Source organism: Salvelinus fontinalis, chromosome 1 (assembly GCF_029448725.1).
Source record: "Salvelinus fontinalis isolate EN_2023a chromosome 1, ASM2944872v1, whole genome shotgun sequence".
In the NCBI taxonomy this organism is placed as follows: domain Eukaryota; kingdom Metazoa; phylum Chordata; class Actinopteri; order Salmoniformes; family Salmonidae; genus Salvelinus; species Salvelinus fontinalis.
This window is the reverse complement of record NC_074665.1, coordinates 75,047,590-75,073,138: the sequence shown is the minus strand read 5'-3', so window position 1 is coordinate 75,073,138 and position 25,549 is coordinate 75,047,590. Positions and strand designations below refer to the sequence as shown.

Below are 25,549 nucleotides of genomic sequence, written 5' to 3'. Positions count from 1 at the left end.
GGACTTTTGCGGCATACATATCCCATTTGCAGTGCTTTCTCTTCACTGGCTGCCGTCACTCAAGGGGCATTACTGCTCCTACAGTAAATATTTGTGTTTTCTCAACGGGTTGTGATGGTGAACGACTGAGACCGAAAAGAGAGGAATAAAACCACGAATATCGAAGTCTAGACACAATACTACGAGACGCGAGTAGGAATAAAGATTCAGCGCAAAATGGAGGAGCTCAAACACCAAGTAATGATAAACCAGTTCGTCTTGACAGCGGGTTGTGCTGCAGATCAGGCAAAGCAGCTTTTGCAAGCAGCACATTGGCAATTTGAGGTATGGGGTTAGCTACGATCAGTAGCGAGATGGCTTGCTAATGTTTATGTTTGACTGCGTATGTGACAGACAGTAAATGTAGTTTTGACCGGGCAGCGATTTTCGTTGTTGTTGGTCACGGCCGAAATTTGATGTTGCACAAGAACATTCGAAGAGAAAGATCAGTATCAACACTTAATAAACTCAACTTCTGACATGTATTTATTTGTATTTTTATCGAATTGTGCTATTGTATTTGTGCTTTATAAATATCCGTAGTATCCATTATGTAAGGCTGGAATGGGAAACGTTTACCCAGTCAATATCCAATTATAATTTACTCTAGCGATTAAATGAACCTGTTCCCATGCAGTTGTTAGGCGAGGCTAGAAAATGCAAATATGCAATGAAGACAACCGTGAAGACAACCGTTCGTTTGTTTTGACTGCACATGATTGTTTAGTCTGCACAGAAAAGTGAAATAGATTTTTCACATCACGTTTGATTCAGCTCCATTGTTTATGTGCTGAATGTTTTTGTAAACACACTGTAATTACATAAATCTCTAAACAACATGGATTTATATTGATTTATAAAAATAAAACAATACATGTTCTGTGTTCTATGTATTAGAGTCTAAATGTAATTGATCAAATTATATTTTATTTTTGTTTTAGACTGCCCTCAGTGCCTTTTTTCAAGAAACGAATATTCCATACGGTCACCATCATCAAATGGTGAGTATGGGCTCCGTATCGGAATGCAGTCCACTCTTCACCTTAATCCTTTTTTAATATGATGCTGTCATTTATTTTTTAACAGTGTCAATAGTAGTATAGTAGAACTTCTCTTAGTTAATTAATTACTTAGAAAACGATCATTATGATGTAGCAACAATAACAAAGCACATGTCGGCCATGTTGCGTAGTTGGGGGCTCTGTAAACAGAGGCATGCTTGCAGCAGCAGCCACGTTCTTTTCAGCCAGCACAGGCTGTGTTCGATCAGAACGTTGGTGATCATGGAATGGACAGAGGAAAGTTGCGGATGGATTCGAAGAATATGTCGGTGAAATGTCGACTGCATAGTGGTGGATACACGTGAACGGATTTCACATTCTGTGTGCCACAAACACCATATATTGTAACATAGTCCGATAAATGGAGACACCAGGTAATGTCATTTCCCAGAAAAGGACAGCCAGTCCCTGCTGCTGCAGTTGTCTCCATTTGTCGGACTATGTTACATCATTATGTGTTGTTCTACGTGTATTACATGTGTAAAGCAATAGAGGAAACAACATCTCAAGCATAACATTGTCAGTCAGTCACTTGTTATGGTTTTGTAAGCACTACACTGCCCACTTAGTGGCACATAGGCCTTTGTGTTGAGCTGCATGTCATGGCAGGACCTAGCAACAGCTGCATTCTGGGACACACCAGAGATGAGGATTTGGGGAAATGTTGATCAGTTTGAAGCTGAGCAGAAACCCATCGCTATGTTTGTCCAGATTCTCTCTTTGTCAGGTGGCCTCACCACCTAGTGGACATTTTAGTGTTCATGCTGCTGTGTCAATGCAATGATTGGTATCAGATATACGTTTTATTTGTGTGCATGGCATGATGCTTACAGTACAGTGTATTCATCCAACGCTGTTTATTTAAACAGGAGAATATGGTGTTTTACCTGAAGCTTTTGTGATTGAAAATACAACACTGTAGGAGTATCAACCAAGACCTCTATTAGCTGTGCAGAAACAATACTTCTACCTTCCAACCTTTTTTTAGCCTATATGTGTGTCACCTGAAATGACTTTTTTATTTAGTAAGTCAACATTCACGCAGATATAGGTGAACCTGGGTCGTACACTTGTATTTGTGTACAGTAGCCTGTATCATATCAGTAGGGGGGATTTCATATCCATATACACAGAATAATGAACCTCCGTCTCAATACTGAACAGTTGGCTCTGTGTCTGTGTGTGTGTGGTAGTCTTCTTCATGACAGGCTGCAGCCATTGCCAACCCCCTGGAGCCTGTATGTGTGGCTTGGCTATAGAGACTTAATCCACTTTGCTCCAGTCTTTCCTCTGACTGACACACTTTATAGTGATTGACAGACCTGATGGATACAGCTAAAGCGCCGTAAAGGAAACCGGCATAAACCAGGTCCTGAGCAACTGTACTGAACATTAACCATGCCAATGCTCTACAGTACAATACACATGAATATAAATCTACCCCTAACATGAATGGTAAGATACTTAGCTATGTGTTTGTATGTAGTGTTCTAATGTATGCTAACCTCTTGTCCTCAAGCAGGTGGGATTTCTCTATTCTTTGCTCATGAATTCACATAAAGGTTTATCCTCAGTATAATGAGATGATGACTGTTCCAGAGTATACTATAAAATATTATCTTTATTAATTCTGACTTTCCTTTAGCTAAGTCTAAATCGTATTTACCCTAGCATCAACACATTCTACCAATGAGCTTTTTCCAGCTGGAGATTGATCACCAATTAAATATGGACTGGTTCCAGTAGCGGCATGCAGCAGCCCCTGTCTCTTCTTGCATAATGTTGTGAAAGGTGAGAGATTTAGCCTAACTTAAGCTTTTATTATTTTTTCAGCAGCTATTGCAAAGCTAGAGGAGTGCCGTGCCCTTTCCCTGGCACAACATAAACAAACGTTAAGCTTTGCACAGACACAGATTTGATGGGTGTGTGTTTGTGTGTGTGTTTGTACACAATCTTTTTTTCAGAGAGCATAACAGGCTTTAAATTAGTCGTGTTTATTGGATAGAATACTAATGAAGCATCCTCTGTTTGACAACACAAAGACTAATGGGCGTGAAGCAGACCCTTTACTGTGGACTTCAGTTCTGTGAGCCTGTTACTGATGTAAGGGGCTTAGTTAAAGCCTGTAGTTAAAGTGAGACTTAGCCTAGCCATGGTGGAGTTAGGAGCCTACTACTCAGTGTGGAGCTTAGGACCGAAGTAGTCTTTCTGGTACAGATCTAGGATCAGCTTTCCCTCCCTAAATCCTAACCTTAACCATCAGATGGACTAGAGACCTATAGACCTTTCAAATCAGTGGCGAGGGGAAATGTACTCCTAAACTCCTGCCGGCTGCCTGGGTAGATTCCCTCCCTACCCTCCACCCTGCTGCCCTGCCCCTCCCTACTCTCTTCCCTGCTCCGCCTGCCCCTCCCTACCCTCCAGCCTCATGCCCCCCCTACCCTCCACTCTGCTCCTCCAGTCCCTCCCTACTCTCTTCCCTGCTCCGCCTGCCCCTCCTTACCCTCCACTCTGCTCCTCCAGTCCCTCCCTACTCCCTTCCCTGCTCCGCCTGCCCCTCCTTACCCTCCACTCTGCCCCCCCCCCCCCCCCCCCCCTCCTGTCCCACCCTGGCTGTCTCCAGTCAGAGGTCACACGGCACCTGAATAGACAGAGGTCACACGGCACCTCTATGAGGGTGTGAGCTGGGGGACTTTCTGAATAGACAGAGGTCACACGGCACCTCTATGAGGGTGTGAGCTGGGGGACTTTCTGAATAGTCAGGTCACACGCACCTCTATGAGGGTGTGAGCTGGGGGACTTTCTGAATAGACAGAGGTCTCACGGCACCTCTATGAGGGTGTGAGCTGGGGGACTTTCTGAATAGACAGAGGTCTCACGGCACCTCTATGAGGGTGTGAGCTGGGGGACTTTCTGAATAGACAGAGGTCACACGGCACCTCTATGAGGGTGTGAGCTGGGGGACTTTCTGAATAGTCAGGTCACACGCACCTCTATGAGGGTGTGAGCTGGGGGACTTTCTGAATAGACAGAGGTCTCACGGCACCTCTATGAGGGTGTGAGCTGGGGGACTTTCTGAATAGACAGAGGTCTCACGGCACCTCTATGAGGGTGTGAGCTGGGGGACTTTCTGAATAGACAGAGGTCACACGGCACCTCTATGAGGGTGTGAGCTGGGGGACTTTCTGAATAGGAGGTGGTGAAACCACCCACTCTTTGAAGTGTGTGTGTGTGTGTGTGTGTGTGTGTGTGTTGTTGACTGGCGGCTTTGCTGGAGAGTGGAACTGAAAGTAACTTCTCTTATCTCTATCTGGGCCTTACAGCTGTAGTAAAGTGAATGGAGCATCACGTGACCTGGGAGAAGGAAGTGGGCTGACTTTCACTACAGCACATGTGACTGATCACTAACCTAGAGAACCAGCTATAGTAACAACCAGGAAATACAGTTTATAAAGCCTAGACTGATACAATATGCCTGTAGATTTGACTAATTTCATGTCACTATTGTATTATCAAAACCAGGGGATGTGACTCACTCCAACACAAATATACAGTTTGTGGATATGGATGTCATTGTTCATTCATGTCTGGTGTGATATTGTAGGTCTAGATGATCAATGAACAAACCATTAGACTCCATGTGTCGTCTTGTGGTCCAATGAACCACTCTTTACAATGCTGGCATTCACAGTAGCTGGCTAGCTGTCGTCTGGATACGCTGACGTAGTCAAGAAAGGATTGGACAGCAGAGTAAGTTAACAAGAGTAGTTGAACATTTGTTTCCTGGAACTATGAATACTCTGATGTTGGGTGGGAGAGAGGGATGGGGGTGGGAGAGAGGGATGGGATGGAGGAGGGTGTGGGAGAGGGATGGGTAGGGGTGGGCTGGGGAGAGAGGGAGGGGGTGGGAGAGGGGGGAGAGAGGGATGGGTAGGGGGTGGGATGGGGAGAGAAGAGGGAGGTGGGGGAGGGGTGGGAAAGAGGGAGGGAGAGGAGTAGGGGAAAGATGGGGGAGGAGGGAGAGAGAGATGGGGGAGAGAGGGATGGGCGGTGGGGAGGGGGGTGGGAGGGAGAGAGAGATGGGGAGTAGTTTCTGGTAACTAAACTTGTGATTTTGTTTCTGGGTGTGGCTAAAAAGACTGTTAGAAGAACTCTGATTAGCTGACACACACAAACAAACACACTCTTTCACACACGTACATTGTAATGTTGTAATATTGTGGTATTATACATTTTGTATTGTAGAAATATTGTGGTATAGAGTAGTGGTGTAATAATGTGTTGTATTGTAGATATGTGGTGGTAGAGTAGTGTGTAAAAATGTGTTGTATTGTAGACATGTTGTGGTAGAGTAGTGTGTAATAATGTGTTGTATTGTAGATATGTTGTGGTAGTGTGTAATAATGTGTTGTATTGTAGATATGTTGTGGTAGAGTAGTGTGTAATAATGTGTTGTATTGTAGATATGTGGTGGTAGAGTAGTGTGTTTATAATGTGTTGCATTGTAGATATGTTGTGGTAGAGTAGTGTGTAATAATGTGTTGTATTGTAGATATGTTGTGGTAGTGTGTAATAATGTGTTGTATTGTTGATATGTAGTGGTAGAGTAGTGGTGTAATAATGTGTTGTATTGTAGATATGTTGTGGTATAGTAGTGTGTAATAATGTGTTGTAGATATGTTGTGGTAGAGTAGTGTGTAATCATGTGTTGTATTGTAGATATGTTGTGGTAGAGTAGTGGTGTAATAATGTGTTGTATTGTAGATATGTTGTGGTATAGTGTGTTTAATGTGTTGTATTGTAGATATGTTGTGGTAGTGTGTAATAATGTGTTGTATTGTAGATATGTTGTGGTAGAGTAGTGTGTAATAATGTGTTGTATTGTAGATATGTTGTGGTATAGTGTGTTTAATGTGTTGTATTGTAGATATGTTGTGGTAGTGTGTAATAATGTGTTGTATTGTAGATATGTTGTGGTATAGTGTGTAATAATGTGTTGTATTGTAGATATGTTGTGGTAGAGTAGTGGTGTAATAATGTGTTGTATTGTAGATATGTTGTGGTAGTGTGTAATAATGTGTTGTATTGTAGATATGTTGTGGTAGAGTAGTGTGTAATAATGTGTTGTATTGTAGATATGTTGTGGTAGAGTAGTGGTGTAATAATGTGTTGTATTGTAGATATGTTGTGGTAGAGTAGTGGTGTAATAATGTGTTGTATTGTAGATATGTTGTGGTAGAGTAGTGGTGTAATAATGTGTTGTATTGTAGATATGTTGTGGTAGAGTAGTGTGTAATAATGTGTTGTATTGTAGATATGTTGTGGTAGAGTAGTGGTGTAATAATGTGTTGTATTGTAGATATGTTGTGGTAGAGTAGTGTGTAATAATGTGTTGTAGATATGTTGTGGTAGAGTAGTGTGTAATCATGTGTTGTATTGTAGATATGTTGTGGTAGAGTAGTGTGTAATAATGTGTTGTATTGTAGATATGTAGTGGTAGAGTAGTGGTGTAATAATGTGTTGTATTGTAGATATGTAGTGGTAGAGTAGTGGTGTAATAATGTGTTGTATTGTAGATATGTTGTGGTAGAGTAGTGTGTTATAATGTGTTGTATTGTAGATATGTTGTAGTAGAGTAGTGTGTAATAATGTGTTGTATTGTAGATATGTTGTGGTAGAGTAGTGGTGTAATAATGTGTTGTATTGTAGATATGTTGTGGTATAGTGTGTAATAATGTGTTATATTGTAGATATGTTGTGGTAGAGTAGTGGTGTAATAATGTGTTGTATTGTAGATATGTTGTGATAGAGTAGTGGTGTAATAATGTGTTGTATTGTAGATATGTTGTGGTAGAGTAGTGGTGTAATAATGTGTTGTATTGTAGATATGTTGTGGTAGAGTAGTGGTGTAATAATGTGTTGTATTGTAGATATGTAGTGGTAGAGTAGTGGTGTAATAATGTGTTGTATTGTAGATATGTAGTGGTAGAGTAGTGGTGTAATAATGTGTTGTATTGTAGATATGTTGTGGTAGAGTAGTGGTGTAATAATGTGTTGTATTGTAGATATGTTGTGGTAGAGTAGTGGTGTAATAATGTGTTGTATTGTAGATATGTTGTGGTAGGGTAGTGTGTAATAATGTGTTGTAGATATGTTGTGGTAGGGTAGTGTGTAATAATGTGTTGTAGATATGTTGTGGTAGAGTAGTGGTGTAATAATGTGTTGTATTGTAGATATGTTGTGGTAGAGTAGTGGTGTAATAATGTGTTGTATTGTAGATATGTTGTGGTAGAGTAGTGTGTAATAATGTGTTGTATTGTAGATATGTTGTGGTAGGGTAGTGGTGTAATAATGTGTTGTATTGTAGATATGTTGTGGTAGAGTAGTGGTGTAATAATGTGTTGTATTGTAGATATGTAGTGGTAGAGTAGTGTGTAATCATGTGTTGTATTGTAGATATGTTGTGGTAGAGTAGTGGTGTAATAATGTGTTGTATTGTAGATATGTTGTGGTAGAGTAGTGGTGTAATAATGTGTTGTATTGTAGATATGTTGTGGTAGGGTAGTGTGTAATAATGTGTTGTATTGTAGATATGTTGTGGTATAGTGTGTAATAATGTGTTATATTGTAGATATGTTGTGGTAGAGTAGTGGTGTAATAATGTGTTGTATTGTAGATATGTTGTGGTAGAGTAGTGGTGTAATAATGTGTTGTATTGTAGATATGTTGTGGTAGAGTAGTGGTGTAATAATGTGTTGTATTGTAGATATGTTGTGGTAGAGTAGTGGTGTAATAATGTGTTGTATTGTAGATATGTTGTGGTAGAGTAGTGGTGTAATAATGTGTTGTATTGTAGATATGTTGTGGTAGTGTAGTTTGTAATAATGTGTTGTATTGTAGATATGTTGTGGTAGTGTAGTGGTGTAATAATGTGTTGTATTGTAGATATGTTGTGGTAGAGTAGTGTGTTATAATGTGTTGTATTGTAGATATGTTGTGGTAGAGTAGTGTGTTATAATGTGTTGTATTGTAGATATGTTGTGGTAGAGTAGTGGTGTAATAATGTGTTGTATTGTAGATATGTTGTGATAGAGTAGTGTGTAATAATGTGTTGTATTGTAGATATGTGGTGGTAGAGTAGTGTGTAATAATGTGTTGTATTGTAGATATGTTGTGGTAGAGTAGTGTGTAATTGCCTTCATCTTGTTTGGACCACAGGAAGAATAGCTGCTGCCTTGGCAGGAAGTAATGCGTATCCTTAAAAAATACAAATACACGCACACATTTATTTTGAAGTCTCCATTAGGCTATAACTGGTCATGTTTTAGATGGGAAAATATTTATAATCACAGTCATAAATGACAACATGGCTGACTGACTGCACTTTTGCAATGGCTGCTAGGAGAGAAATGGTCCTATCCCTCTCTGTCTGACTGGCCCTGGACAATGACCATGATCTGTTTGTCACGAGGGCAGAGGGAGGGAGGGAAGAAGGGAGAGAAAAGAGAGGAGAGTAGTGAGGCAATAAGGAAGGGAGGAAAATAAAGTCAGAGTATTGGTTTTCCAGCAGGGTAGAATAGGGTAATAACAGGGTAATGATGATGAAGTATTTGGAGACGAGAGATTATTCTCCTCAGTTACTAACACAGATCATCTTTGTGTCTGTAGCAGTCTGCCTGGCTGGTGAAAAAAGTTCCTCTTTGTCTCTGGATAAATACTATTGGAATGAACTGAAATCCACTGTATGTTTCCCGTATTGAGAAAGACAGGTGTGTGTGTGGGTGCATGACTGTGTGTATCTGCGTGTATATTTTTGCTCGTAGTTCCAAGTTTACCATCTGTTCAGGCCACGCAGAGTGTATAGTATTTCCCTGTGTGGTGTGTGTGGGGTGTCACAGTACCAGGCAGGCTTGTCCTGAGCTCAGTATGTTCCAGCGTGCTGTTCTGCATGTTTCCACGAGCAACACTACCCAGAACACTTGACCTGGCTATCCACACGCACACACAGGTACAACACACACACAACACACACACACAGGTACAACACACACACACACACAGGTACAGTCGTGGCCAAAAGTTTTGAGAATGACACAAATATTAATTTTCACAAAGTCTGCTGCCTCAGTTTGTATGATGGCAATTTGCATATACTCCAGAATGTTATGAAGAGTGATCAGATGAATTGCAAAGTCCCTCTTTGCCATGCAAATGAACTGAATCCCCCAAAAACATTTCCACTGCATTTCAGCCCTGCCACAAAAGGACCAGCTGACATCATGTCAGTGATGGAGATCACTCTGTCATGCTGATTGAGTTGGAATAACAGACTGGAAGCTTCAAAAGGAGGGTGGTGCTTGGAATCATTGTTCTTCCTCTGTCAATCATGGTTACCTGCAAGGAAACACGTGCCGTCATCATTGCTTTGCACAAAAAGCCATCTCCTAAAATTGATTCAGCTGCGGGATCGGGGCACCAACAGTACAGAGCTTGCTCAGGAATGGCAGCAGGCAGGTGTGAGTGCATCTGCACGCACAGTGAGGCGAAGACTTTTGGAGGATGGACTGGTGTCAAGAAGGGCAGCAAAGAAGCCACTTTTCTTTAGGAAAAACATCAGGGACAGACTGACATTCTGCAAAAGGTACAGGGATTGGACTGCTGAGGACTGGGGTAAAGTCATTTTCTCTGAAGAATCCCCTTTCCGATTGTTTGGGGCATCCGGAAAAAAAGCTTGTCCTGAGAAGACAAGGTGAGCGCTACCATCAGTCCTGTGCCATGCCAACAGTAAAGCATCCTGAGACCATTCATGTGTGGGGTTGCTTCTCAGCCAAGGGAGTGGGCTCACTCACAATTTTTCCTAAGAACACAGCCATGAATAAAGAATGGTACCAACACATCCTCCGAGAGCAACTTCTCCCAACCATCCAGGAACAGTTTGGTGACAAACAATGCCTTTTCCAGCATGATGGAGCACCTTGCCATAAGGCAAAAGTGATAACTAAGTGGCTCGGGGAACAAAACATTTATATTTTGCGTCCATGGCCAGGAAACTCCCCAGACTTTAATCCCATTGAGAACATGTAGTCAATCCTCAAGAGGCGGGTGGACAAACAAAAACCCACGAATTCTGACTAACTCCAAGCATTGATTATGCAAGAATGAGCTGCCATCAGTCAGGATGTGGCCCAGAAGTTAATTGACAGCATGCCAGGGCGGATTGCAGAGGTCTTGAAAAAGAAGGGTCCACACTGCAAATATTGACTCTTTGCATCAACTTCATGTAACATACACACACACACAGGTACAGTGCACACACACACAGGTACAGCGAACAAACACACACACACACACACACACACACACACACACACACACACACACACACACACACACACACACACACACACACACACACACACACACACACACACAGGTACAGTGCGCACACACACACACACACACACACACACACACACACACACACACACACACACACACACACACACACACACACACACACAGGTGCAGAACACACACAGGTACAGCACACACACATACACACTAGAGGTCGACCAATTAATCGGAATGGCCAATTATTAGGGCCGATTTCAAGTTTTCATAACAATCTGTAATCAGCATTTTTGGACACCGATCATGGCCGATTATATTGCACTCCACGAGACTGCGTGGCAGGCTGGCTACCTGTTATGCGAGTGCAGCAAGGAGGTAAGGTGCTAGCTAGCATTAAATGTATCTTATAAAAAACAATAAATCTTAACATAATCACTAGTTAACTACACATGGTTGATGATACTACTAGTTCATCTAGCTTGTCCTGCGTTGCATATAATCGATCTGGTGCCTGTTAATTTATCATTGACTTCGCCAAACTGGTGATTTAACAAGTGCATTCGTGAAAAAAGCACTGTCGTTGCACCAATGTGTACCTAACTATAAACATCAATGCCTTTCTTAAAATCAATACACAAGTATATATTTTTAAACCTGCATATTTAGTTAATATTGCCTGCTAACATGAATTTCTTTTAACTAGGGGAATTGTGTCACTTCTCTTGCGTTCTGTGCAACAGCGTCAGGGTATATGCAGCAGTTTGGGCCGCCTGGCTCGTTGCGAACTGTGAAGACTATTTCTTCCTAACAAAGACAGCCAACTTCGCCAAACGGGGAATGATTTAACAAAAGCGCATTTGCGAAAAAAGCATAATCGTTGCACGAATGTACCTAACCGTAAACATCAATGCCTTTCTTAAAATCAATACACAGACATATATATTTTTAAACCTGCGTATTTAGTTAAAAGAAATTCATGTTAGCAGGCAATATTAAACTAGGGAAATTGTGTCACTTCTCTTGCGTTCAGTGCACCCAGAGTCAGGGTATATGCAACAGTTTGTGCCGCCTGGCTCGTTGCGAACTAATTTGCCAGAATTTTACGTAATTATGACATAACATTGAAGGTTGTGCAATGTAACAGGAATATTTAGACTTATGGATGCCACCCGTTAGATAAAATACGGAACAGTTCCGTATTTCACGTTTTATTTTCAAAATGATAGTTTCCGGATTTGACCATATTAATGACCTAAGGCTCGTATTTCTGTGTGTTATTATGTTATAATTAAGTGTATGATTTGATATTTGATAGAGCAGTCTGACTGAGCGGTGGTAGGCAGCAGCAGGCTCGTAAGCATTCATTCAAACAGCACTTTTGTGCTAGCAAAAGTAGCTCTTCGCAATGCTTCAAGCATTGCGCTGTTTATGACATCAAGCCTATCAACTCCCGAGATTAGGCTGGTGTAACCGATGTGAAATGGCTTGCTAGTTAGCGTTTCAAACTTCACTCGCTCTGAGACTTGGAGTAGTTGTTCCCCTTGCTCTGCGGCTTTTGTGGAGCGATGGGTAACGATGCTTCGAGGGTGGCTGTTGTCGATGTGTTCCTGGTTCCAGCCCAGGTAGGGCCGAGGAGAGGGACGGAAGCTATACTGTTACACTGGCAATACTAAAGCACCTATAAGAACATCCAATAGTCAAAGGTATATGAAATACAAATGGTATAGAGAGAAAAAGTCCTATATTTCCTATAATAACTACAACCTAAATCTTCTTACCTGGGAATATTGAAGACTCATGTTAAAAGGAACCACCAGCTTTCATATGTTCTCATGTTCTGAGCAAGGAACTTAAACGTTAGCTTTTTTACATGGCACATATTGCACTTTTACTTTCTTCTCCAACACTTTGTTTTTGCATTATTTAAACCAAATTGAACATGTTTCATTATTTATTTGAGGCTAAATTGATTTTATTGATGTATTATATTAAGGTATAATAAGTGTTCATTCAGTATTGTTGTAATTGTCATTATTACAAATAAATAAGTAATTAAAAAAATCGGCCTATTAATCGGTATCAGCTTTTTTGGTCCTCCAATAATCGGTATCGGCATTGAAAAATCATAATCGGTCGACCTCTAATACACACATATACAGGCACAGTACACACACACAGGCACAGTACACACACACACACACAGGTACAACACACACACACACACACACACACAGGTACAGCACACACACACACACACAGGCGCAGCATGCACACACACACACACACAGGCACAGTACACACACACGTACACGCACGCACGCTTTGGTTTCACACCCACACACTCTACTTTGTCTCAACCGATAACTGTGAGTGTTGTCCCGCTTGTACACTACATGACAAAAAGTATGTGGACACCTGCTCGTCAAACATTTCATTCCACTCTTCTGGGAAGGATTTCCACTAGATGTTGGAACATTGCTGCGGGGACTTGCTTCCATTCAGCCACAAGAGCATTAGTGAGGTCGGCACTGATGTTGGGAGATTAGGCCTGGCTCGCAGTTGACGTTCCAATTCATCCCAAAGATGTTCAATGGGGTTGGAGTCAGGGCTCTGCAGGCTCATCAAGTTCTTCCACACCGATCTCGACAAACCATTTCTGTATGGACTCGCTTTGTGTACGGGGGCATTGTCATGCTGAAACAGGAAAGGGCCTTCCCCAAACTGTTGCCACAAAGTTGGAAGCACAGAATTGTCTAGAATGTCATTGTATGCTGTAGTGTTAAGATGTCCCTTCACTGGAACTAAGGGGCCTTCCCCAAACCATGAAACCCCCAGACCATTATTCCTACTCCACCAAACTTTACAGTTGGCACTATGCATTGGGACAGGTAGTGTTCTCCTGGCATCTGCCAAACCCAGATTCGTCCGTCGAACTGCCAGATGGTGAAGCGTGATTCATCACTCCAGAGAACGCGTTTCCACTGCTCCAGAGTTCAATGGCGGTGAGCTTTACACCACTCCAGCCAACACTTGGCATTGCACATGGTAATCCTATGCATGTGTGCGTGGCTGCTCGGTCACGGAAACCCATTTCATGAAGCTCCTGACGAACAGTTCTTGTGCTGACATTGCTTCCAGAGGCAGTTTGGTAGTGAGTGTTGTAACAGAGGACAGACAATTTTTACATGCTACGCGCTTCAACACTCGGCGGTCTTGTTCTGTGAGCTTGTGTGGCCTACCACTTTGCGGCTGAGCCGTTGTTGCTCCTACACGTTTCCACTTCACAATAACAATCACAGCAGCAAGATTTGTGACCTGTTACCACAAGAAAAGGGCAACCCTCTGTCTCTCTTTCTGTCTCGGTCTCTCTCTGCCTCTTTGTCTCGGTCTCTGTCTTTGTCTCTCTGTCTCTCACTCTGTCAATCTCTTTCTCTCTCTGTCTCTCTTTCTCTCCGACAGTTCAACACTGCTACCAGTCTGTGCATCATTATGCGTCTTATCAGGTTGCTTTACAGTGGAACACAGAGACTCATCAATTATTCCATTACCTACCATGTAATTATATTAACTAGCATATTATTATATTAATTACAGGACATCCTAGTCACCTAGCCCCAAGGGTCCCTGATAGTCAGAGGAAGCATCCCAATAGTCTAAAGTTGATTGTTTTGCTTATCTCCTCTCCTGTATTTGCACAGACCTGAAAGGACTGGAGCTAGTCAGTCACTTTCTCCCTCTGTCACAACACAGGTCGATGACTTTGGAACAGACCTCCTCATTGGACAGAATAGATTTTGAAAACAATCCTGCACAATTCTACGTTATGCTCCGGTACATTCCACATTCAACCAGTTAAGACAGGTGCAGCTTTTTCATGGCTCTCGCAAAAAACTGTAAATACTTCCCTACCCTGTTTATTGAGCAAGGGATGTCATTGGACAGGGATTCATGCCGCGTTTATGTGCTAGTCGGAACTAGCAAACTCTGACATTTTTGACTAACTGGTTGTAGTTATACACGTGCTGCGTTCAACCAGTTAGCAAGTCGGAAATCAGTTAGCAAATCAAATGAACACGACACTAGAGGAAATGTTGGTGGAGAGATGATGTTGGCAAAATAAAAATCAAATCAAATTTTATTGGTCACATACACATGGTTAGCAGATGTTAATGCGAGTGTAGCGAAATGCTTGTGCTTCTAGTTCCGACCATGCAGTATAATCTAACAAGTAATCTTAACAATAGAAGTTACGCCTAGAAACTGATCTAAGGTCAGTTATGTGTTTGGCCCACATAATGGTTAGCGTTACGATTTGTGGAGGGTAGACTGATCCTAGATCATCTGTGCCTAAGGGCAACTTCTACCCAGATCTTTGTGGTTCTCTAGTTAAACTCTCATGAGTCTGTCTGCAAGGGGTGACATGAAACAGCCACTGGAAGAAGAGACAGACAGAGACAACTAACATGTGGTTGAATAATATGCAGGGCTACAGCATTCATGTAAAAGTTTGAACCTCTCCAGGCTGGATAGTGATCGGGAGGAATATCTGCTCCCCTTACAAATTCAACACATGTTGCTCCCTGTAAACAGGGTTTTATTCAGGAATGTCGTCGGTCAGAGACATTAGTGAAGAGTGAGGACTGGGGCTTAAGCCTCACCACAGTGGAGGGCTGGTTGGACAGAGAGACAGAAAGGCATGTCTAGAGTGGTGCAGTGTGAAATGTCAGATTGGAGTCCACAGTAAACTTAATGACAGACGTCCTACACACAAAAAAATGATGGTTCCTCAAGGGTTCTTTGGGATTGGTGATGGTTCTACGTGGGTCAACCTTTGAGCCCTTCAATGGTTCTTTACAGTTCACAAAAGGGTTATTTGCTCTTTTAGTGATCACTCAAATGTAGGGCCGGCAGCTCATTAGCATATTTTGAGGTGTGGTTTGCTCACAGCTCTTTTTGTGCAACCCTGAGTGAGAGTGTCATTCCAGTTGATCTAATGTTGTTGTGTAATGTCAGTACATATTAGTGATGGAAAATCCGGCTCTATTTGCGACTTCAGCTGTTTGACTGCTGCGAGAGAGATTTGCACAATAGGCTATCATTTGTGAAATGTAGCAGCCGCACAAACTATTGGTTTTGGAGTTTGAGTGTTGAGCAGAGGCAGGCTGTGTATGTTCTGGTTCTACAAAGCTGTGTCCATCCGTAACGTTCAATAATCAATTCATTCTTGCACCATGCAATCATTTCTCAGTTATTTCCCTTGTCAATGCTGCCTGCAGCATGATCTATATTATTACATGATAGACAGTTGGTGGTCTGAGCACCAGTCCGGAGCCGCTGAACCAGAGGAGCACGTATTAATCCTGCTTTAGAATTTATTGCGGACAGGCGAGCCAGCAGATCAAACAAACTATTAAAGTTAAAGAGTCACTCGGAAATACAAATCGTGACTCACGAGTCAGTTAAAAAGAGTGCGAACTGCACACCACTACTGCATGTTATACTGTATATGACTATGGCCAGTGTCTTGTGAGAGATTCACTTATGGCCTTCTGTCATTTGAAAATGGTTGACTAAATCAGTCACTAGTTGTCCATTCTCCCCTCAGAGACCCCCAGCTGTTCTAGAGGTAGCTGACTTGATTCAACTTGTCAATAAACACATAATAACACCTATGGAATTGAACAATATAATATGGCTGACCAGAATAAAAAAAAACATTATGGTTCTTCAAAAGGATTTTCAGATTGAGAAAGGTTATTTTATAGAACCGTTCTCCATAAAGGTTCTAGAAAGAACCATACAAACGTGTTCTATATAGCCCCAAAAGGGTTGTAGCCAGAGCGAAACCCTTTTTTGGTGCTGTATAGAACCTTTTATTAATGGTTCTTTATAGCATTTTAGTACAGGGTTCTTTATAGTACTATACAGGTTCCATTTAGAACCTTATCAGCATGGTTCTTTATATCAAAAAGGGTTCCACTAAGGTTACAAGCCAAATAACCCCTATCTGGTACAATTTAGCACCTTTATTTTTGTGTGTATCCATCACCACCAGATCTGTCTTCATCATAACAATGGGCCATCCCCATCACAACGCCTCAGTGTTTGCCTATTTTAGATCACTCTCCTTCTAGAACAAATACACTCTCTCTCTCTAAATAATGGATGCTGTGGTCGGGAACATGCATTTCTCTTAGTGTGTACATGTATGCATTTATGCACCTTTCTCATTTCAAGTGCACATGCCCCCACTCATCCAATCGGATTTTATGCTTTGCCCTCACACACTGTCCCAGCACCCATTTCAGCATTACCTGGCTGTGTCCTTCACAGACAGACAGGACCTAATTTTTATCTTCTGCCAGCCTGATCAAGCTACTATGGCTTTACAGCAGGCCGTAATGCTGTAGTCTGCAGTCTTCACAGCCCAGTGTGTGCTGCCTGGCTATGACTGAAAATAAACTGTACACAGACTATTCCTCTGAGCATGTGCTTCCTTCCAGCCTGGATACACATCAGCACTCTGTCACTGACTGCAAGGTTGAGGACAGACAGACCTCTACAGACACTGACTGCAAGGTTGAGGACAGACAGACCTCTACAGACACTGACTGCAAGGTTGAGGACAGACAGACAGACCTCTACAGCCACTGACTGCAAGGTTGAGGACAGACAGACCTCTACAGACACTGACTGCAAGGTTGAGGACAGACAGACCTCTACAGACACTGACTGCAAGGTTGAGGACAGACAGACCTCTACAGACACTGACTGCAAAGTTGAGGACAGACAGACCTCTACAGACACTGACTGGAAGGTTGAGGACAGACAGACCTCTACAGACAAGGAGTGTGTTGCAGCCTCTATACTGAGCACCGGTCCGTTTCCCTATGGATCAATGTGTGTGTGTGTGTGTGCGTGCGTGCGTGCGTGCGTGCGTGCGTGCGTGCGTGCGTGCGTGTCTAGGAGTGAATGTATGTGAGTGAGAAGGGCAAATGTGAGCTCAGCAGTAAGACAATCTGGGGTGGTCCGTTTAGCGTAGCGGTGTTACATACTAGTGGTGCTAGGGACAGCTGTATGTTCACCTGCATTTGCTAATAACCCATCCACAACCGCCTGACTATATGTGATAAAGTGAAAATCTCAGGCCCACACCCGACTCTAAACCGCTAATATAGAAAATGCGCTGTAGGCTACAGTCAGACGGCGGAACTATTTTTTTGACAGGGTGCAGGTTTGAATTTTTCTTTATATATAATTTCTGACATTTTGGCAGGCTATTTGTTAGTCAGCTTGTCTATAATTAGATACATGCAGCTTCTCTCCTGTCATTATATGTTTCCCTAGAATGCTAAATAAACCCTCACAAGAATAATGTTATAAATCGAAATAATGACCGCTTCAATCTAGTTGAAATCAGTAAAAAACTTATTTGGGGCTCCCAAGTGGCGCAATGGTTTCAGTGCAAAAACAACACTACAGTCCCTGGTTCAAATCCAGGCTGAATCACATCTGCCTGTGATTGGGAGTCCCATAGGGTGGCATGCAATGGCCCAGCGTTGTCTGGGTTTGGCTGGGGTAGGCTGTCATTGTAAATAAGAATTTGTTCTTCACTGGCTTGCCAAGTTACATATAGGATAAATACAATTATTTCTTGGAGCAAAGATGTTTAGGGACCGGGGGGGGAAACAGGAAAGATTTTTCTGAGCAATAAAGGGAATAGAAAGCTGTGAAAACGACTCATGTTTCTGATCAGATTTCAGTTCGGCTTGGATGCATATTTTATGTGGATGAAATACTATCAGCTTTTATGATGCTGATAAAGACAGCACCTCTACAGACGGCCCCTAACTGCACATTCACATTCTCTCAAGATGCTGATACAAAGAAATCATATATCCACTCCTGTTCCCAAGTCAAAATTTTGCCTAGATTTTGGTGTATAATTTTACTGCACGAAAGGGTCTGCAGGAGTTAATATTAAGGCTATGTGAGAGGTTATAGGCCTATAGTCAGTGTCCAGATTTCAGTTTCCATTTAACCCATCTCAACAATAGACTACAGTTCGCTTGACATCCCATAGGCCTATCCCCGTCTTGTAACCGTGGAATTTGTATAGCGCCTCACAATCATCACCAAATCTTTCCCAAACATGACTTTTCTGGCCCTCGCTTCTCTTTTATTTTCAACTCTCCATTTTGCAGCTTTTTGCCTCCGTGGATCGACGTTAACGTTTTCTGACTGTTCCCAAAAGCAATTGGTGTGTAGGCTATTTGGCAGGAGCACAGTTAGGCCCTAAAGCTTAGGGTAATGCACTAATGCCAGCTAGCCTAAAGTAAAGAAAAACCTCAATGTAGCCTATAGATATAAATTGCACAACAATGATACATTTATGAATTTTTCAAGGTATTGTTTTCTCTTTACTCAACCCGCCCTTCATCCTCCCTAAACTGTGGGTTATGAGTCAACACGCGTATCACTATTTCAATACCTAAGTAGAGGAAATAGGGAGGAAGTAGAGGGGTTAACCAGGAAGTAGAGGGGGTAACCATTAAGGACAGGACGTTTCCTCTCGCTGCTGGGTGTCTGTGTGCATACATGGCATTTATTTTGTTATAGGCTAACAGTGTTGTGTAGACACAGTACTCGTGAGCCATTCTCAAAATTAGCATTCATCGTCACAAGTTGGGCTATTCTAGTTTACCTCCTGTTCTGCCATTGGGAGTTGAAGGCTGTGTAACGTCTTGTTGTAGTTCAGGAATAGACAGTAGCTCTATGGGGCTGCCTGTGTAACGTATTGTTGTAGTTCAGGAATAGACAGTAGCTCTATGGGGCTGCCTGTGTAGCGTCTTGTTGTAGGTCAGGAATAGACAGTAGCTCTATGGGGCTGCCTGTGTAACGTCTTGTTGTAGTTCAGGAATAGACAGTAGCTCTATGGGGCTGCCTGTGTAACGTCTTGTTGTTGAGGTCAGGAATAGACAGTAGCTCTATTGGGCTGCCTGTGTAACGTCTTGTTGTTGAGGTCAGGAATAGACAGTAGCTCTATGGGGCTGCCTGTGGAACATCTTGTTGTTGAGGTCAGGAATAGACAGTAGCTCTATGGGGCTGCCTGTGTAACATCTTGTTGTTGAGGTCAGGAATAGACAGTAGCTCTATGGGGCTGCCTGTGTAACATCTTGTTGTTGAGGTCAGGAATAGACAGTAGCTCTATGGGGCTGCCTGTGTAACATCTTGTTGTTGAGGTCAGGAATAGACAGTAGCTCTATGGGGCTGCCTGTGTAACGTCTTGTTGTTGAGGTCAGGAATAGACAGTAGCTCTATTGGGCTGCCTGTGTAACGTCTTGTTGTTGAGGTCAGGAATAGACAGTAGCTCTATGGGGCTGCCTGTGTAACATCTTGTTGTTGAGGTCAGGAATAGACAGTAGCTCTATGGGGCTGCCTGTGTAACATCTTGTTGTTGAGGTCAGGAATAGACAGTAGCTCTATGGGGCTGCCTGTGTAACATCTTGTTGTTGAGGTCAGGAATAGACAGTAGCTCTATGGGGCTGCCTGTGTAACGTCTTGTTGTTGAGGTCAGGAATAGACAGTAGCTCTATGGGGCTGCCTGTGTAACGTCTTGTTGTTGAGGTCAGGAATAGACAGTAGCTCTATGGGGCTGCCTGTGTAACGTCTTGTTGTTGAGGTCAGGAATAGACAGTAGCTCTATGGGGCTGCCTGTGTAACGTCTTGTTGTTGAGGTCAGGAATAGACAGTAGCTCTATGGGGCTGCCTGTGTAACGTCTTGTTGTTGAGGTCAGGAATAGACAGTAGCTCTATGGGGCTGCCTGTGTAACGTCTTGTTGTTGAGGTCAGGAATAGACAGTAGCTCTATGGGGCTGCCTGTGTAACGTCTTGTTGTTGAGGTCAGGAATAGACACTAGTCTATAATAATAATATCGATGTGGAGTAAAGGAAACTGGCCCTGGAACAACCAGGCCTCTGGGAGTGAGATGCTGTGTGTTGTTGCTACAACAGTCTGAGGAGTGTGTTATGAAGACAGTGTTTACGCCTGCCTGGCCTGGCTCCTGAACTGCAGGGAGGTGATGGTTGTCTGGTGTTGTTTTTGGCAGGGTAGGGGGTTGTACTGTAGATGTTGTGACATTGTCTTCACCCCCACCACTATCATCTTCACTGAAGGAGTTACTACCAGAGATGGCGCCGTGACAATGGGGAGGGAGTATGGGGGTTGGCAGAGAGATTTGTCAGTGTACTGCTAACAGGATGTGAGGTCGTGGAGAGGCTGAACCCAAACACAGGTTGTTAGGAACCGAACAGAGAAAGGGGTGGGAGGAATGTCGTCAGGATCCTCAGGGAGAGAGAGGACGGGATTCCCCTAAATTCCTCTCTATTTTGGACTAACCATATACAGGCTTAGATACTGGCCTCCTCATCCTGGATGCAGTGATGGTGTGTAACATATAGTGATGGTGTGTAACATATAGTGATGGTGTGTAACATACAGTGACGGTGTGTAACATATAGGGATGGTGTGTAACATACAGTGATGGTGTGTAACATATAGGGATGGTGTGTAACATATAGGGATGGTGTGTAACATATAGGGATGGTGTGTAACATATAGGGATGGTGTGTAACATATAGGGATGGTGTGTAACATATAGGGATGGTGTGTAACATATAGGGATGGTGTGTAACATATAGGGATGGTGTGCAACATACAGTGATGGTGTGTAACATATAGTGATGTGTGTAACATATAGGGATGGTGTGTAACATATAGTGATGTGTGTAACAACATATAGGGATGGTGTGCAACATATAGGGATGGTGTGCAACATATAGGGATGGTGTGCAACATACAGTGATGGTGTGTAACATATAAGGATGGTGTGTAACATATAGTGATGGTGTGTAACATACATGTTACACACCATCACTGTATGTCACACACCATCACAATATGATATACAGTATTTACAAGAACAGTGTCAATAACAATATCAGTGATAGATGAGGTAGTTATATGCATACAGTCAGGGGTAAAGTGGCTGAGCAGCAGGATAAAAAAAGAAATAGTAGCAGCAACGTTTGGTGTGTGTTAGGAGCCGAACCACGCATGAACAAGGAAATCTATATTTGGAGAGCCACACTTGCCACACTTGCAAGGAGTTAAAAAGTAGATGGGACTTGGCTGCATAGAGCCAGAAGGATAGTGCCCCTGCAAACAACAAAATAACATTAAGATAAGTTCATGAAAAGAAAATGTGAAGTAAAACTTAATACCATTTATTTTATGCATCATTATCAGGTAAGTTTAACTTACCTACAAATGTGCAGAGCTGCAGCACTGCCTACAGAAACATCATCTTGGAAACTGGAAGTTAAAATAATAACACACAGCCCAACGACACGTACCTCTGGAAAATACAGAAATGATGTGATATCAATAAAAGTAATGACAATCATGTTGGAGGTCAATTAAATAATAAAGACGTGTTGTTTATGCTTTACATACCAAGGTGTAACTTGTGCTTGCTTGGTATTTTTGATGGGAGGCATTAGACCATTCTCCTTGTATGACTTGTGGAGGAGAGTCAGGCGTGTTCTACTGATGCTGAAAGACAAATTCCAGATACACATGTTTTGGCATTATTATTCAATAGATAGCCGTAATCACCGTCAGACACACCTGGCTAACTTGATGGGTCATGTAATCATCTGGCAAAGTGGAGTCTTTTTTGTTCAGACATGCTAGCTAAACAATGAAGCATAATGCCAATCCATAGAGTACCAGCCATACAAACCGATTGTCATAGCTAGCTTGGCATTCTGAGATATCATTACTACACACAGATCATAGATGTAATGTTAGCTAGCGAGCCAGCCATCTAACTTCAGCTAGCTAGCTAACAGTAAGCTTTAACTTGGTATTTTGTTTATACATGAAGCTAGCTAGCTAAACAATGAACCATAATCACCAATTAATAGAGTACTAGCAATACAAACTGATTGTTGTAGCTAGCTAAAGTTAACCAAATAGGTTCAGACTGCAACCCCTTTCATTAAATAAGACGTCCTGTATCGTTTCCTTTTTGTTTGTACAGCTTGCTTGGCCCGTTGTTGTGTCAAGTCACTCTGGTTCACACTGACTGTGTGCAATGCCATGAGAATCATCTTAAACTTCATCCCCCACCCAAACTCTAACCATTTTACTCGCCCTAGCAGAGCTGGTTAGGCTGTTTTCATGTTCTCCAGAGTGTTGGTGACTGTAACTGTTCTCCTGGCAACAATTTAATGACACTTTTTTGCCGTGTTTACTGACCACGGCCATATTCAACCGGTGTTGAGCGTGCGTAAATTCATCAGTTATTCTGCGCTCTGACACACTCAGACGAGAGTGCTCTGAAACAGTTGTTTGCGTTGACATTCTATTTAAATGGATAATTGCATAGTGGAGTCTTTTGTTAAGTTTTACTACGCAATAAAAAAAAATTAAAGCAGCGTTAGACAGGTTTCCTAGACATACTGACCAGCTCAAATAGACAGAAGCGTGCTATATGGCAGACCAATCCAAACTCTCGGCGTATGGGGCGACAGGTAGCCTAGTGGTTAGAGCGTTGGACTAGTAACCGAAAGGTTGAAAGATTGAATCCCCGAGCTGACAAGGTAAAAATCTGTTATTCTGCCCCTGAACAAGGCAGTTAACCCACTGTTCCCCGGTAGGCTGTTGTTGTAAATAAGAATTTGTCCTTAAGTAACTTGCCTAGATAAATAAAAATGAAGCCAATTGAAAATACACAAGGCATTTCTGCCCAAAAAACTATTTTGATTTTAGAGTTCAAACGGCTCTCCTGTGAAGTATTGGCCATGATATACGCCTAGTTTCCTGAAATGGTGTGTCACACACAGTGATGGTGTGTCACACACAGTGATGGTGTGTCACACACAGTGATGGTGTGTCACACACAGTGATGGTGTGTCACACACAGTGATGGTGTGTCACACACAGTGATGGTGTGTCACACACAGTGACGTTTATGAACGGTATGGGCTCCTCTTCTGTCCCTCTAACATCTCTGTCTCTCTCCTCCAGATGTGCACCCCAGCTAACACACCGGCCACCCCGCCCAACTTCCCTGACGCCCTTGCCATGTTCTCCCGGCTGAAGGCCTCAGAGAGCTTCACCACCAGCAGCCCCATGGCCTCCATGGCCACCTCTCCCCCTCCTCCACACGATTGCTGGGGCGTGCCACCGCCCCCCATGCCCATGAGCGGCCCACAGGGTCAGGGACTATGGATTCAGGGGGAGCCCCCCTCCCACCCCGCAGCCTGGCCCACGGGGGTCACCATTAACCCCCACACCCACCAACACCCGGCCACCGAACAGAAGGCGAGTGTGGCCATGGAGGCCGAGAGATGAGGGGCCAGGACTGGACGGCCCTGGATGGCGGAAGGGAGAGGGAGGGATTGGTGACGAGGAAAGGAAAGGTGAAGGTGTCTCTTTCCAATTGAGGATGGGAGGGTGGAGACAGAGACAGCTACATAAACCAAGAAAAACCAAGCAACTACATAATGTGGACATTTCAACAAGAGGTGGAGAAAATGATTCAAATAAGGAATCAAAAGTAAAACATTTAATGGAAAAAGCAGTGCACACACTTAGCAATAAGAGAGCAACTGAAATCTTTATTAGTTTGTTTTTCTTCTCTCTCAGTAAATGTATAGATAAGACAAAGAAATGTATGGAACTAAAAGTAATCACCATCATGCTGATGTTTTCTGACACTTAAAAGGCAGCAACTGTTTCTTCTCTTGTTCTTCTTTTCTTTTTGTCTGTCCATCCAGTGTTTTCCCTCTACTGGGGACCTGTGATAAGAAGTGTTTGTGCTGCATGGAGAGAGAGAATCTGTCCATCCAGTGTTTTCCCTCTACCGGGGACCTGTGATAAGAAGTGTTTGTGCTGCATGGAGAGAGAGAATCTGGCAGTGTAATGTTTTACTCTAGTATGCTCAACATGTGTCTGTGTGCAGTGTAACCGTCACAAACACTTACACACTCAACTAGCGAGCAGAAGAAACAGTTTTCATTACCCATCAGAAGGTGGAACTCTTCTTACCTCACCTGGTGGTCACCTGACTTCTTTCAGCCTATCAGGGATTCTCAACTGTTTGACAATGCAGATTTTTTTTTTAAACTGATTGTAATTTTTCAGCTCTGGTATTTTCTCATGATGATGACACTGTTCACTACTATAGCTTTTCTTTCCAACGAGGGGTGATGCTTTACTATTAACCTGTTCTGGAAGATAGAACTGGCCACTGCAATGGTTCTGCAGATTTGGGTATTATATAAAAATCATGGTTTGATATATTAAAGTTCATGTTTTTCTTGGTGGGAGGGATGGGCGGGGTTTTGGAGGGATTTGTTTATGTTGTGTTTGGGAAGAGCCAATCGGAGAAGCTAAAAATAAATCTACAGAAAAAACAGACTACTGTAAATACATTGACCATTTGTAAAGCAGAACTTGCCACTTTGCATGATGTATACTGTCTTGTAGCAAACACTTGAAACCGAGACATGTTTCTGGCTGTTGGCGCAGGGGATACTACATGGTTTATCCCTCTGATTTATAATTTGTATAGCAGCATTATATAACTGGTTATGATCACATGTGTACTGTGATCCTGCCTATAGCAGATTATGTAAAGCATTGTTTAAGACAATATTCACATGCAGGGTCGGCCCCATTCAGTTTTGTTGTCCTTGGGTTATTTCAATTGAATAAAGAATATAAAATAAAACCCAGCTAGAAATCTTTGTTTATGTAAGTTCTTTTTTTAGGAAGAACATGTTCAGGAAAATATCATTATAATTCTGAGTAAACCATCTTTAATTTTACTAAAATAATGTTTCAGTTCATCCCTTTTCCATAATTTTTGTTTGAATCTGGGCATCTTGGGATGGCCTGTACCTGAATGGTTTCTCAGTGTATGTTTCCCCCTGTGTGACTGTATTACCATTCCCACAATATTTGTGGACTACCTGATAATTAACTTAGCATTTTTTGTGTTCCTAAATAAATATTGTATGTCGACCTA

At 42.5% G+C, this 25,549-nt stretch overlaps 1 protein-coding gene across 1 annotated transcript; it reads left to right on the top strand.

Annotated features, from left to right (window-relative positions):
• Positions 1-25,549, top strand: LOC129861972 (UBA-like domain-containing protein 1). Its single transcript, XM_055933223.1, has 3 exons — positions 1-324; positions 981-1,040; positions 23,545-25,549. Exons 1-3 carry the CDS (start codon positions 217-219, stop codon positions 23,869-23,871), a joined length of 495 nt encoding a protein of 164 aa, XP_055789198.1. The 5' UTR covers positions 1-216; the 3' UTR covers positions 23,872-25,549.